The 12,802-nt window shown below is 51.0% G+C and overlaps 1 protein-coding gene across 1 annotated transcript in view; it reads right to left on the bottom strand.

Annotated features, from left to right (window-relative positions):
* Nucleotides 1-12,802, bottom strand: part of ESYT1 (extended synaptotagmin 1) — a 179,329-nt gene that overhangs the window by 94,896 nt on the left and 71,631 nt on the right. Inside the window, exon 2 of the mRNA XM_030196761.1 lies at nucleotides 7,399-7,440. Coding sequence (XP_030052621.1) covers nucleotides 7,399-7,440 — 42 coding nt within the window. The remainder of the gene's footprint in view (nucleotides 1-7,398; nucleotides 7,441-12,802) is intronic.

Here is a 12,802-nt window from a genome sequence, read left to right as displayed (position 1 = left end):
AGAAACTAGCGTTCAAAACCAGGCAATGAGATCCACACCAGAAACCAGCTTTTCACAAACAGACAGTGAGATCCATAGCCAGAAACCAGCCTTTCAAAGACAGACAATGAAATCCACGTTCAGAAACCAGATTTTCCTACACAGACAGTGAGATCCATAGCCAGAAACCAGCCTTTCAAAGACAGACAATGAAATCCACGGTCAGAAACCAGATTTTCCTACACAGACAGTGAGATTCAGAGCCAGAAGGTGAAATTAGATCTTACCTGCTAATTTTCTTTCCTCTAGACCCTCCAGACCGGTCAAGACGCGTGGGTTATGTCCTCCTACCAGCAGAGGGAGACTGAGAAAACACTAAGCTTTTGAAGCCTGTATATATAACCTGTGCAGAACCTCCACTAGCCAGTATAACCCTGACAAAGCAGAGAAACAAAAAACACTAACAACAACTAGCAACCCTGTACGTGGTCACAGTAAACTGCAAAAACAAGAAACATCTTCCGCTTGCTCTTATGGAAACATGGTCCTTTGCCTTTGATAAAACAGTTGGGCTTCTACAGGTGGACTATCAAAGAAGAGCCCCACCTGTCCCAGACTCCTATCACAAAACAGAAATAAACAGTCTGCAATTAGAGAAACAACAATCTACAGCTGCCAAGAATTATCCAACAAACACACCTCCTGGCCTCCAATACAGACAGGGCGGGCTCTTGACCGGTCTGGAGGGTCTAGAGGAAAGAAAATTAGCAGGTAAGATCTAATTTCACCTTCCTCAGCGACCCTCCAGACCGGTCAAGACGCGTGGGACGTACCAGAGCAGTAACTAACTTACGGGAGGGACCTACTAAGGCCAGAGGTCAAAACTGCTGCCCCAAAGCGCACCTCGTCCTTTGCATGCACAGGAATCCTATAATGCTTCACACAGGAATGCAATGAAAACCAAACCGCAGCCCGACAAATATCTAACGGAGAAATCATATTATTCTCCGCCCACGAGGCTGCCATTCCCCTAGTGGAATGAGCAGACCAGCCCCTAGGCACCACAGGACCCTTCAAGTAAGCAGATGCAACTGCCTCCTTCAACCACCGTGCTATGGTCACCTTAGGAGCCGCTGCACCCTTCTTTGGGCCACCATGAAGAATGAACAAACGGTTAGAGGCTCTGAAGTCCTGAGTTCCAGAGAGATAACAACTCAAAACTCTCCTGACATCCAGCTTGGCAATACCACGCTGCTCCGAATCTCCAGCCATATCATCCAACACTGGCAGAGAGATGACCTGATTAACATGGAACTCGGAACCACCTTGGGCAAAAAAGGAAAGCACCATCCGCAACGAAACCTTTCCCTCAGAAAGGACAAAAATGGTTCCCTACAAGACAAAGCCTGAAGCTCTGAAACCCTCCGTGCTGAAGTAATCGCCACCAACAAGACCGTCTTTAAAGATAAATCCTTACAAGATGCCGATACCAGAGGCCCAAACGGAGGCCTGATCAAAGCATCCAAAACTAGCTTCAAATCCCACGGAGGCACCATCCGTCACTGAGGCGGACGCAGCAACTTAACACCCTTCAAAAAACGCACTACCTCAGGCACAGAAGCGAAGGACTTTCACTGAAGCTTCCCACGAAAACATGACAAAGCTGCCACCTGAACCTTCAGTGTAGACAAGGCCAGACCCCTATCAACACCATCGTGCAAAAATTCCAAAACTTCCGCCACCGAAGAGCGAAACGGCCGAACCCGATGGTCTTCACACCAGTGCTCAAAGATTCTCCAAACCCGGACATACGCCAAGGAAGTGGATCGTCTACGGGAACTCAACATCGTAGCAAAGCCACTGGACGAAAGCCCCTTCTTCAACTTGTGCCGCTCAAGAGCCAAGCCGTAAGCAAAAACCGAGCCGGTTCCGGCATGATTATCGGGCCTTGACACAGAACTGATCCTAACACAGGCAGGGCCGCTGCCCCTGCCAACCGCACCAGGTCTCCGTACCATGGTCGACGCCGCCAATCCGGAGCCACCAGAATCACCCGACCGGAGTGATGTTCGATGCGCTATATTACTCGACCGACTAACAGCCACGGAGGAAACACATACAGCCACTCCCGAGGCCAAGGCAACAGAAGAGCATCGATTCCCTCCGCTCGAGGGTCTCTTCAGCGACTGAAAAAATCTCTGAACTTGCGCATAGCGAGCCGTTGCCCTAAGATCTATCACCGAAAGTCCCCAGACCGACACAACTCGCTGGAACACTGACCGAAGAAAAGACCACTCTCTGGGATCTAGAGTGTGCCTGCTGCGATAAACTGCATCTATGTGACCTACCCCGGCCACATGCGCTGCCAAGAGAGCCTGAAGATGAGTTCAACTGCGCCACCAAGGCTCTTTGTCCCCCCTTGACGGTTGACATACACTACTGCCATGGCGTTGTTGCAGAGCACTTGGACTGCCTTGTGGCGAACTACCGACGGCAAGGCCTGGAGCGCCACCCGAATGGCCCGAGTTTCCAGCCGGTTGATGGACCACTCTGCTTCTGCCCGAGACCACCGGCCTTGAGCTACCTGACCGAGACAATGTGCCCCCAACCTTGCAGACTGGCATCCGTGACCATTACCAGCCCCTATGGGGACTCCAACGGCATTCCTTTTCCCAAATTGCGCGGGTTGAGCCACCAGTGCAGAAAACACATCTCCAAGTCCTGCGACAGAGGGGACCAACGACTGAGCAGAGCTGACTGTACCTGACGCATGTGCGCCCTGGCCCACGGAACTACCTCTATGGTCGCCGCCATCAGGCCCAGGACCTGACGATAAGTACGGGCTGTCGGCGCCTTCTCTGCAAGGAACCGACGAATCGTACCCTGCAACTTGGAACCAAAAGGCTGCACGAAGGAAAGTGAAGATAAGCTTCCGTCAAATCCAGGGAAGTGAGAAACTCTCCTTTCCGGACCGCACCAGTGACCGACCGCAACGTCTCCATCCGGAAAGAGGGCACCTTGAGTGCCGTATTGACCCTTTTGAGATCTAAAATGGGACGAAAAGTGTCCTCTTTCTTGTGGACCACAAAATAGATTAAATAGCACCCCGAGCGTTGCTGATCTGAAGGAACAGGAACCACGGCTCCCAACGCGAGCAGCCACCGCAGAGTGTCCCTCACTGCTGCCCTCTTGCTCCAAGACCGACAGAGGGATTCCAGAAACACTTCGGGAGAACAGCTTTCGAATTCCAGCGCATATCCGCCTCGAAACACCTCGAGAACCCACTGATCTGACCTGATTTGGGCCCAGCTCTGGTAAAACAGACTCAGCCGAGCCCCAACATGCACCAGAGCCTGAGCCCGCACACCTTCATTGGGAATTGCGGCCTGAATACTAACCTCCCGCGGAAAAGCCACGCCCTCCGCGACGACTCTCACGAAAGAACTGTGTGCGCTGGAAAAACCGACCCCTAGAGGTCCTACTACTATTAAACATTTCTATAGCGCTACTAGACTTACGCAGCTCTGTATAAATTAACATGAAAAGACAGTCCCTGCTCAACAGAGCTTACAATCTAAATTGGACAGACGAACAGACAGCTAGGGGTAGGTCCCACTCGATCTGCCCGGCCTATACCGCTGAGCCTCCCTAAACCGTCCCCGAGAGGAACTAGCTCTGGCCCCTGCCTTGAACCGAAAATCTGGAGCCATAGAACCTTGGTATCACTAAGACCTCACACTAACTTGTCCAAATCTTCTCCAAAGAGCATAGCTCCCTTAAGTGGCAGAGAACACAACTTAGCCTTAGAAGCCGCATCCGCGACCCAACCTTGTAAACCGAGGGCCCTACGCGCTCCCACAACCATAGCCATATTTTTGTCTGAAGTACGCAACAAATCATAAAATGCCTCAGACAAAAAGGATGAACCCATGTCCAAGTTGGCTAACTCCTGACCCCCCAGAAGAACCAACATCTACCGAATCATCCAGGAGCTTCTCGGCCCAACGAAAACATGCCCAAGCTACCAGACCCCCACAAACCGAGGCCTGCAGGGCTAGAGCCGACAAAACAAAACTACGCTTGAGAAAAGATCCCAACCTCCTATCCTGAGGATCACGGAGGGCCGTTCCTCCATCAACCGGGATAGCAGTAGCTATAATTACTGCCGTCACTACTGCATCTACCGTGGGAGCCTTAAAGGAATCCCTATCTTCCTGAGGGAGGGGATAAAGCCTCGCCATTGCCTTTGCCACCTTACACAGCAAATCCCATTCCTGACAAATCATCTCCCGGAGATCCTTGTTCATAGGGAAGGATCACGCCTGACGCTGAATGCCCTTCACCAACGGATCCTGGCCAGTTTCCCCCAAAGCCACCTCAGGACCAAACTGAAGGGTGGACGACACCCGATCTATGAGTTCTGACAGCTCATCTCTAAGGAAAATCCGCACTACTGAAGGATCCTCTCCAGGAATCCAACAAGCCTGCTCCTGAGAGCCGTCAATTCCATCTGACTCCCCCAGATCACTAAGCGCAGCTTCTGCAGCTACAGGAGAAAAACAATGCCTGTCCTCTGACCACTCTAACCGCGGTCTCTCAGCCAAGACGGAAACAGCCCCCTCTTCCAATTGGGGGGGGGGGGGTCCCGATCTCCAGGCCTGATACCGCGTCCAGGCAAAATCTGGAGGAAAGCCCACCATTCCTGGACCGTCATTAGGCCCTTTTGTGCCAAAAACAGCTGGCTCCACGGGCCGCGTCGGACTCAAGATGGCGGCCGTTCCTGCCGAAACTGTTCCCGCTGACAGCGGCCCTGCCTACGCTCCCGCTGACCCGGAGACTCCCAACACCATCGATCCCTCCGAGGTCAAGTCGGGGGGAGCCGCAGCCACCTTTATAGGCGCACCGCAAAGCTTACACTAAGCGCCCGGCGCCTCTACCCCTCGCCACGAGCACGCGCGACATCGGAGGAGCTGGGCCGCCATAAACCACGAGGGAAGGGAAAAGCTGTTCCGCAAACGCGCCAAACCAAAAACTCACTCACACTGCAAAAGCACTGAAGAAAGCGCTGCTCCCTCGTTCCAGCAAGGAATCGAAACCCCCGTTCGGTCCGCTGAAAATAAAGAAATAAATGCCCTTAAAGGCACAGAACTCCAACTCTGGCAGCAGGAAATTGTAAGGCACTCAAGGCTACAATACTGAGAAAGCAGCCGAGGCACAAAGCTGGCAAGCAAAATGAAATAGAATAACTGACCTTAAAGGCACAGTACTCTAACTCTGGCATCTGGAAATTGTAAGGCACTCAAGGCTACAATACTGAGAAAGCAGCTGAGGCACAAAGCTGCCAAGCAAAACGAAATAGAATAACTGACCTTAAAGGCACAGTACTCTAATTCTGGCATCTGGAAATTGTAAGGCACTCAAGGCTACAATACTGAGAAAGCAGCCGAGGCACAAAGCTGGCAAGCAAAATGAAATAGAATAACTGACCTTAAAGGCACAGTACTCTAACTCTGGCATCTGGAAATTGTAAGGCACTCAAGGCTACAATACTGAGAAAGCAGCCGAGGCACAAAGCTGCCAAGCAAACAGAAATAGAGAGCAGCACAGGGGGAGGGACCCAAACATAGGTGTAACACCCCAGGGGGAAAAAACTGGGCCCCACCGGACCCAGGGCCCCAAAGCACATTTTTTTTTTTTTTTTTTTACACACACGTACAGGGTACTGCAACAGAATAAAGTTTGGAAGGAAAAAATCCTACGACCCAATGACAAACTACCTCACCAGACTATTGGAGACTGCACAGGCTGTCAACTGCTACCTCTGCTGAGACTGAGAAAATACTGGCTAGTGGAGGTTCTGCACAGGTTATATATACAGGCTTCAAAAGCTTAGTGTTTTCTCAGTCTCCCTCTGCTGGTAGGAGGACATAACCCACGCGCCTTGACCGGTCTGGAGGGTCGCTGAGGAAACCAGCTTTTCAAAGATAGTGAAATACACAGCCAGAAGTCAACTTTCCACAGCCAGTAATACCGACACCAGCTTTTATAAACAGACAATTCAGTGATATCCACAGTCAGAAACTGGCTTTTCACAGACAGACAGTGAGTTCCATAGCCTGAAATCAACTTTTTGCAGACAGTGAGATCCACAGCAGAAAACAGCTTTTCAAAGCCAGACAATGAGATCCACACAAGAAACCAGCTTTTCACAGACAGACAGTGAGATCCACAGCCAGAAATCAGTTTTTCTCACAGTGAGATCCACAGCCAGAAACCAGCTTTTCACAGACAGAGAGACGGTCAATGAAATCCACTTCTAGAAACCTGCTTTTCAGACAGATAGTGAGATCCACAACCAGAAACCAGATTTTCACAGACAGTGAGATCCACAGCCAGAAACCAGCTTTTCAGACAAAGAGTGAGATGCATAGCCAGAAATCAATTTTGCACAGCCAGACAGTGAGGTCCACAGCCAAATACCAGCTTTTCACAGACAGTGAGATCCACAGCTAGAATTCAACTTTTCATAGACAGACAAACAGCAGGCAGTGATATCCACAGCCCTATACTAACTTTTCACAGCCAGTCAGTTAGATTCACAGCAAGCCAGTTAGATACACAGTCAGAAACCAGCTTTTCAGACAGTGAGATCCACAGCCAGAAATCCACTTTCCACTGCCAGATAGCGAGATCCACAGCCACATACTAGCATTCCTTAGATAGACAGACAATGAAATGCACAGCCAGATATCAGCTTTTCAGAGACAATGAGATCCACAGCCAGGAATACCGACACCAGCTTTTATAAACAGACAATTCAGTGATATCCACAGTCAGAAACTGGCTTTTCACAGACAGACAGTGAGATCCATAGCCTGAAATCAACTTTTTGCAGACAGTGAGATCCACACAAGAAACCAGCTTTTCACAGACAGTGAGATCCACAGCCAGAAACCAGTTTTTCACAAACAGACAGCGAGATCCACAGCCAGAAATCAGTTTTTTCTCAGACACTTAGATTCACAGCCAGAAACCAGCTTTTCACAGATAGACAGTGAGATCCTGAGCCTGAAATTAACTTTTTGCAGACAGTGAGGTCCACACCAGAAACCAGCTTTTTCACAGCAAGCCAGTTAGATCCACAGCCAGAAAACAGCTTTCAGAGCGAGACAGCTTTTCACAGACAGACAGTGAAATCAGTGAAACCAGCTTTTCACAGACAAACAGTGAGATCCAGAGCCAGAAACTGACAGTCAGACAGTGAGATCCACAGCCACAGTCCAGGTTTTTGACAGGCAGATAGGTTCCATTAAACAGGCTGGTCAAGACACAATGCAACTGTACAGCAACTCTGCTCATTTAATTTCCAAAACACAGAACTCACACTGCAGAGATAAGTGCAGAGAGATGAAATCGTACCTTGTTGAGCCACTCAGCTTTCTCCACTTCAGCAAAGCTGACCTACAAGCAAAAGAGAGGAACAAATATTTGTCAGTGCTGTTTTTCCTGCTAGCCAATCCTGTTCATGCCAGGACACAGTGAAAATATACCAGCTGACTAGCAGACCCGGGGCTGTTGCAAGGAGTGAGCAAGAAGCAAAATTAGCACAGCTTCAGGCTTGGGGGGGGGGGGGGGGGGGGTTATTCCATACCAACCTTTTTTGAGTGAGAAAAAACACTTTTACCCATGGGTCCCTTTGTTTCCAGTGGTTGCCCTGTGTGAACCCATGCAGTAGGGAAACCAGGGAAGTCAGTCTCACCACAAAGCCCTTGTCTTGTGTTCAGACTAGAGGCGTGCATGGGGATGGAAACCATGGGAAATCCGTGGGGTTCGTGATAAAAGAGTCATTAATACTACAGGGATAAAGCCAAAATGGCTCGGGATGGGGTCTAGATTTATGTCTCTGTGCACACCTCGATTTTGTCATTTTCATTTTACTTAACACAAACACTGGTAAACTGCTTCCATGGCTGAAAAACACACTAAGATGCATTCAGATCGCATAGTTTAACCATATCAAGGACTGACTTCCATTTCCTAAAAGAATCTTGGTTAAAATGGACCACACTAAAGCAAATATTCCCAATCTGTTTCCTACACGTGGAGGCATATTTTTAAAACAATTAGACTTAGAAAGTTACATGGTAATCCATGGAACTATGCAAGTGTAAGTGCTTTGCAAATGAACCCCACAGTCTCTGCCAGGCAAGACTGCAATAGTTGTGTTTTCCTTTAGATCACACACACACACAAACCCTTTACCTACCTAGGAACTTTATTTATTTATTGGGATTTATTAACTGCCTTTATGAAAAGAATCACCCAAAGAGGTGTACAGCATTTACAGTTAAACATAAAACTTACAATTTTGTTAACAGCATAACAATAGTAAAATGACCAAATATAAACATAAATACAATAAGGGGATCATTTTCGAAAGAGAAAAACGTTTTAAAAGTGGCATAAAGCAGCATTTGGACATTTTGCTTGCCAAAACATTCAAGGTAAAATTATGTATAATCATACCTGATAATTTTCTTTCCATTAATCATAGCTGATCAATCCATAGACTGGTGGGTTGTGTCCATCTACCAGCAGGTGGAGATAGAGAGCAAACTTTTGCCTCCCTATATGTGGTCATGTGCTGCCGGAAACTCCTCAGTATGTCGATATCAAAGCTCCATCCGCAGGACTCAGCACTTAGAGAATTACACCCACGAAGGGACACTCTGCCCAGCTCACCACCGCCGAAACGGGGGAGGGGAATTAACCCAGCTCATCCCCACACAAGTGGGGGAGGGGAATCCGTCCAGCTCATCCCCGCGGAGCGGGGGAGGGACACCACACCCGCCGATGCGGGGGGATCTGGCTTATCCTGCAACCGCAACCGCGGGAGGAGCTGACTGACCCTAACACCGCCGAAGCGGGAGGGGTACAAAACTGCCCTACAGCCGCACGAAGCGGGAGGGAGTGCCGGCAGAATTTTAAGTCTCAATCCAGCCCCGTATAACGGAGGGGAGAGGAATGCAGCAGCTCACTGTAACACAAACTCGTCTTAACTCTTGAAGAATCCAAGTGAAAAAACTTGAACACGAAGTCTTTCTGAAATAACTGAAGACTAAACTTGAACCTGAAATGCAACCAGAATAAAAACAGTACAGATATCTGGGAGGGGCTATGGATTGATCAGCTATGATTAATGGAAAGAAAATTATCAGGTATGATTATACATAATTTTACCTTCCATATCATCAAGCTGATCAATCCATAGACTGGTGGGATGTACCGAAGCAGTACTCACCCAGGGCGGGACATTGAAATCCCTGACCTCAACACTGAAGCTCCAAACCGGGCCTCCGCCCGTGCAGCCACAGTCAAATGGTAATGCTTGGAGAATGTATGAGCCGAAGCCCAAGTTGCCGCCTTGCATATCTCTTCCAAGGAGACGGATCCGGCCTCTGCCATCGAGGCCGCCTGAGCTCTCGTGGAGTGAGCCTTCAGCTGGATAGGCGGCACCTTCCCCGCGGCCACATAAGCCGCTGCAATGGCTTCCTTGATCCATCTTGCCACTGTAGGCTTAGCAGCCTGCAGACCCTTACGAGGACCTGCAAACAGGACAAACAGATGATCCGATTTCCGGAAATCATTGGTCACTCCCAAGTATCTGATGATGACTCGTCTCACATCCAGATATTTAAGAGCAGAGTACTCCTCTGGGTAGTCCTCCCTACGAAAGGAAGGGAGACAGAGCTGCTGATTCACATGGAAGCGAGAACCAATCTTGGGCAGGAAGGAAGGCACTGTGCGAATAGTCACTCCTGCCTCAGTGAACTGCAGAAAAGGCTCTCGACATGAGAGCGCCTGGAGCTCGGAAACTCTTCTGGCTGAAGTGATAGCCACCAAAAAGACTGCTTTCAACGTCAGGTCTTTCAGAGATGCCCTCGACAAGGGTTCCAAAGGCGGCTTCTGCAATGCTCTTAGCACCAGGTTGAGATTCCACGCAGGCACCACTGAGTGCAGCGGAGGGCGCAGGTGATTAACTCCCTTGAGAAAGCGCACCATATCTGGCTGCGAAGCCAGGGAAACACCCTTCAGGCGGCCCCTGAAGCAAGCCAGAGCCGCTACCTGGACTTTAAGAGAACTGAGCGACAGGCCTTTCTCCAGACCTTCTTGCAGGAACGCCAACACTGAAGAAATTGGAGCAGTGAAGGGAGAAAGTGAGCCTGCTTCACACTATGCTGCAAAGATACGCCAAACCCTGGCGTAAGCAGTAGAAGTAGAGCGCTTCCTCGCTCTCAGCATAGTGGCGATGACCTTGTCTGAGAAGCCCTTCTTCCTCAGACGCTGCCGCTCAATAGCCAGGCCGTAAGACCAAAGGGAGAGGGATCCTCCATCACCACGGGACCCTGATGTAACAGGCCCTGCTCCACTGACAGCCGCAGAGGATCGTCGACTGAGAGCCTGAACAAGTCCGCATACCAGGGACGTCTGGGCCAATCCGGACCCACCAGGATTACCCTGCCGGGATGCTTTGCCACCCGGTCTAGCACCCTGCCCAACATGGGCCAGGGCGGGAACACATAGAGGAGCTCTTGTGTCGGCCACTGTTGCAGAAGAGCATCTACTCCCAGGGATCGAGGGTCCCGTCCTCTGCTGAAAAAGCGCGGCACTTGGCCATTGGCCGATGACGCCATCAGATCTAGGCTCGGCTGGCCCCAGCGCTTCGTGATGTCCAAGAACGCCTGAGCAGATAGTTCCCACTCTCCGGGCTCCAAGGTATGGCGACTGAGAAAGTCCGCCTTGACATTCATGACTCCGGCAATGTGGGCCGCTGAAAGCTGCTCCAGGTTCGCTTCCGCCCACTGGCAAAGACTCATAGCCTCCTTGGCTAGAGGGGCGCTCTTGGTACCTCCCTGGCGGTTGATATAGGCCACAGCCGTGGCATTATCCGACAGGACCCGTACAGGCTTCAACACCAGTACCGGGATGAACTCCAATAACACCAACCGAATGGCTCTGAGTTCCAGGAGGTTGATAGACCACTTGCCTCTGCAGGAGACTAGAGCCCCTGCGCTGTCCTTCCCAAGCAGTGGGCTCCCCAGCCCATCAAAGAGGCGTCTGTCGTGACGACAATCCACTCCGGGGTCACCAGAGGCAATCCTGCAGACAACTTGTCTGTCTGCGTCCACCAGCTCAGCGCCTTGCGCACTGCTGGGTCCAAGGGAAGGCGCACAGCATAATCCTCCGACATCGGAGTCCAGCGCAGCAGCAGAGATAGCTGTAGTGGTCTCATATGAGCCCTGGCCCAGGGCACTACTTCCATCGTGGCCGTCATAGAGCCCAACAGCTGCACGTAGTCCCAAGCCCGAATAGGAGAGGCTACTAGGAACTAGTCCACCTGAGCCTGAAGCTTGACAATCCGATTGTCTGGCAGGAACACTCTGCCCACTTGGGTGTCGAATCGAACTTCCAGATACACCAGGGACTGAGTCGGGCGCAGCTGGCTCTTCTTCCAGTTGATGATCCATCCCAGGGAGCTCAAAAGAGCAATTACCCGGTCCATAGCTTTGCCGCACTCTGCATAAGAGGGGGCTCGGATCAACCAGTCGTCCAGATAAGGATGGACTTGTACTCCTTCCTTTAGCAGGAAGGCCGCTATGACCCCCATTACTTTGGAAAAGGTCCGCGGAGCAGTAGCCAACCCGAAAGGGAGGGCTCTGAACTGGAAGTGTCGTCTCAGGACTGTAAAACGCAGAAAGCGTTGGAGAGGAGGCCAGATGGGAATATGCAGGTACGCTTCCTTGATGTCCAAGGAAGCCAAGAACTCTCCTGCCTTCACTGCCGCTATAACAGAGCGGAGAGTCTCCATGCGAAAGTGCCTCACTTTCCAGGCCCGATTGACCCCTTTGAGGTCGAGGATAGGCCGGACAGAACCTCCTTTCTTTGGAACCACAAAGTAAATGGAGTAACGTCCCTTGCCAATCTGATTTTTTTTGGCACCGGAACGACCGCACCCCGGCGGATCAGGTTGTCCAAGGTCTGCTGCACTACCACAGCTTGACCGGAGACTTGCAGGGAGAGAGTACAAACCCGTCTCTTAAGGGTTGGCAGAACTCTAGCTTGTAGCCGTCTCTGATGACTTCCAGCACCCACGCGTCTGAAGTTATAGTGGTCCACTCGCCCAGAAACGAGGACAGCCGTCCTCCAATCTGCACTGGGGCGTGGACCAAGGCCCCGTCATTGGGTACGAGACCCTGGGGGAGGACGGAGGGAGCACCTCCGGGACGGCGGTCTCTGCGAAAGGAATGCTGCTTGGGGGAGAAATTCCTCTTGAAGGAAGAGGGGGCAGAGGAACCCGACTTGCCCGGGCGGTACCGATGGGCTTCCTGCAACCGTCCTCTGGAGGTATCGGGACGAGTACTAACCCGAGCCCTGACCTCTGGTAATTTCTTGCCCTTAGACGTGCCGAGATCGGTCACGATTTTGTCCAGCTCGACCCCAAAGAGCAGCTTGCCTTTAAAAGGCAATCTAGCCAGGCGGGATTTAGAGGCGTGGTCAGCAGACCAATGTTTCAGCCAAAGCCACCGCCGCGCAGAGACTGTCTGAGCCATGCCTTTAGCTGAGGCTCTCCAGACATCATACAGCAAGTCTGCCAAATAGGCTAAGCCCGATTCCAGGGCCGGCCAATCAGCCCTCAAGGAATGATCCGAGGGGGAAGCCCGCTGCACCATAGTCCGGCACGCCCTGGCCACATAGGAGCCGCAAACTGAGGCCTGCAAACTTAAAGCAGCTGCCTCAAAGGACGACCTTAAGGCCGCCTCCA

The sequence above is a fragment of the Microcaecilia unicolor genome, chromosome 3, assembly GCF_901765095.1.
Source record: "Microcaecilia unicolor chromosome 3, aMicUni1.1, whole genome shotgun sequence".
Taxonomy (NCBI): Eukaryota; Metazoa; Chordata; class Amphibia; order Gymnophiona; family Siphonopidae; genus Microcaecilia; species Microcaecilia unicolor.
The sequence above is the reverse complement of the archived record's forward strand: the minus strand, read 5'-3'. Positions and strand labels throughout refer to the sequence as shown.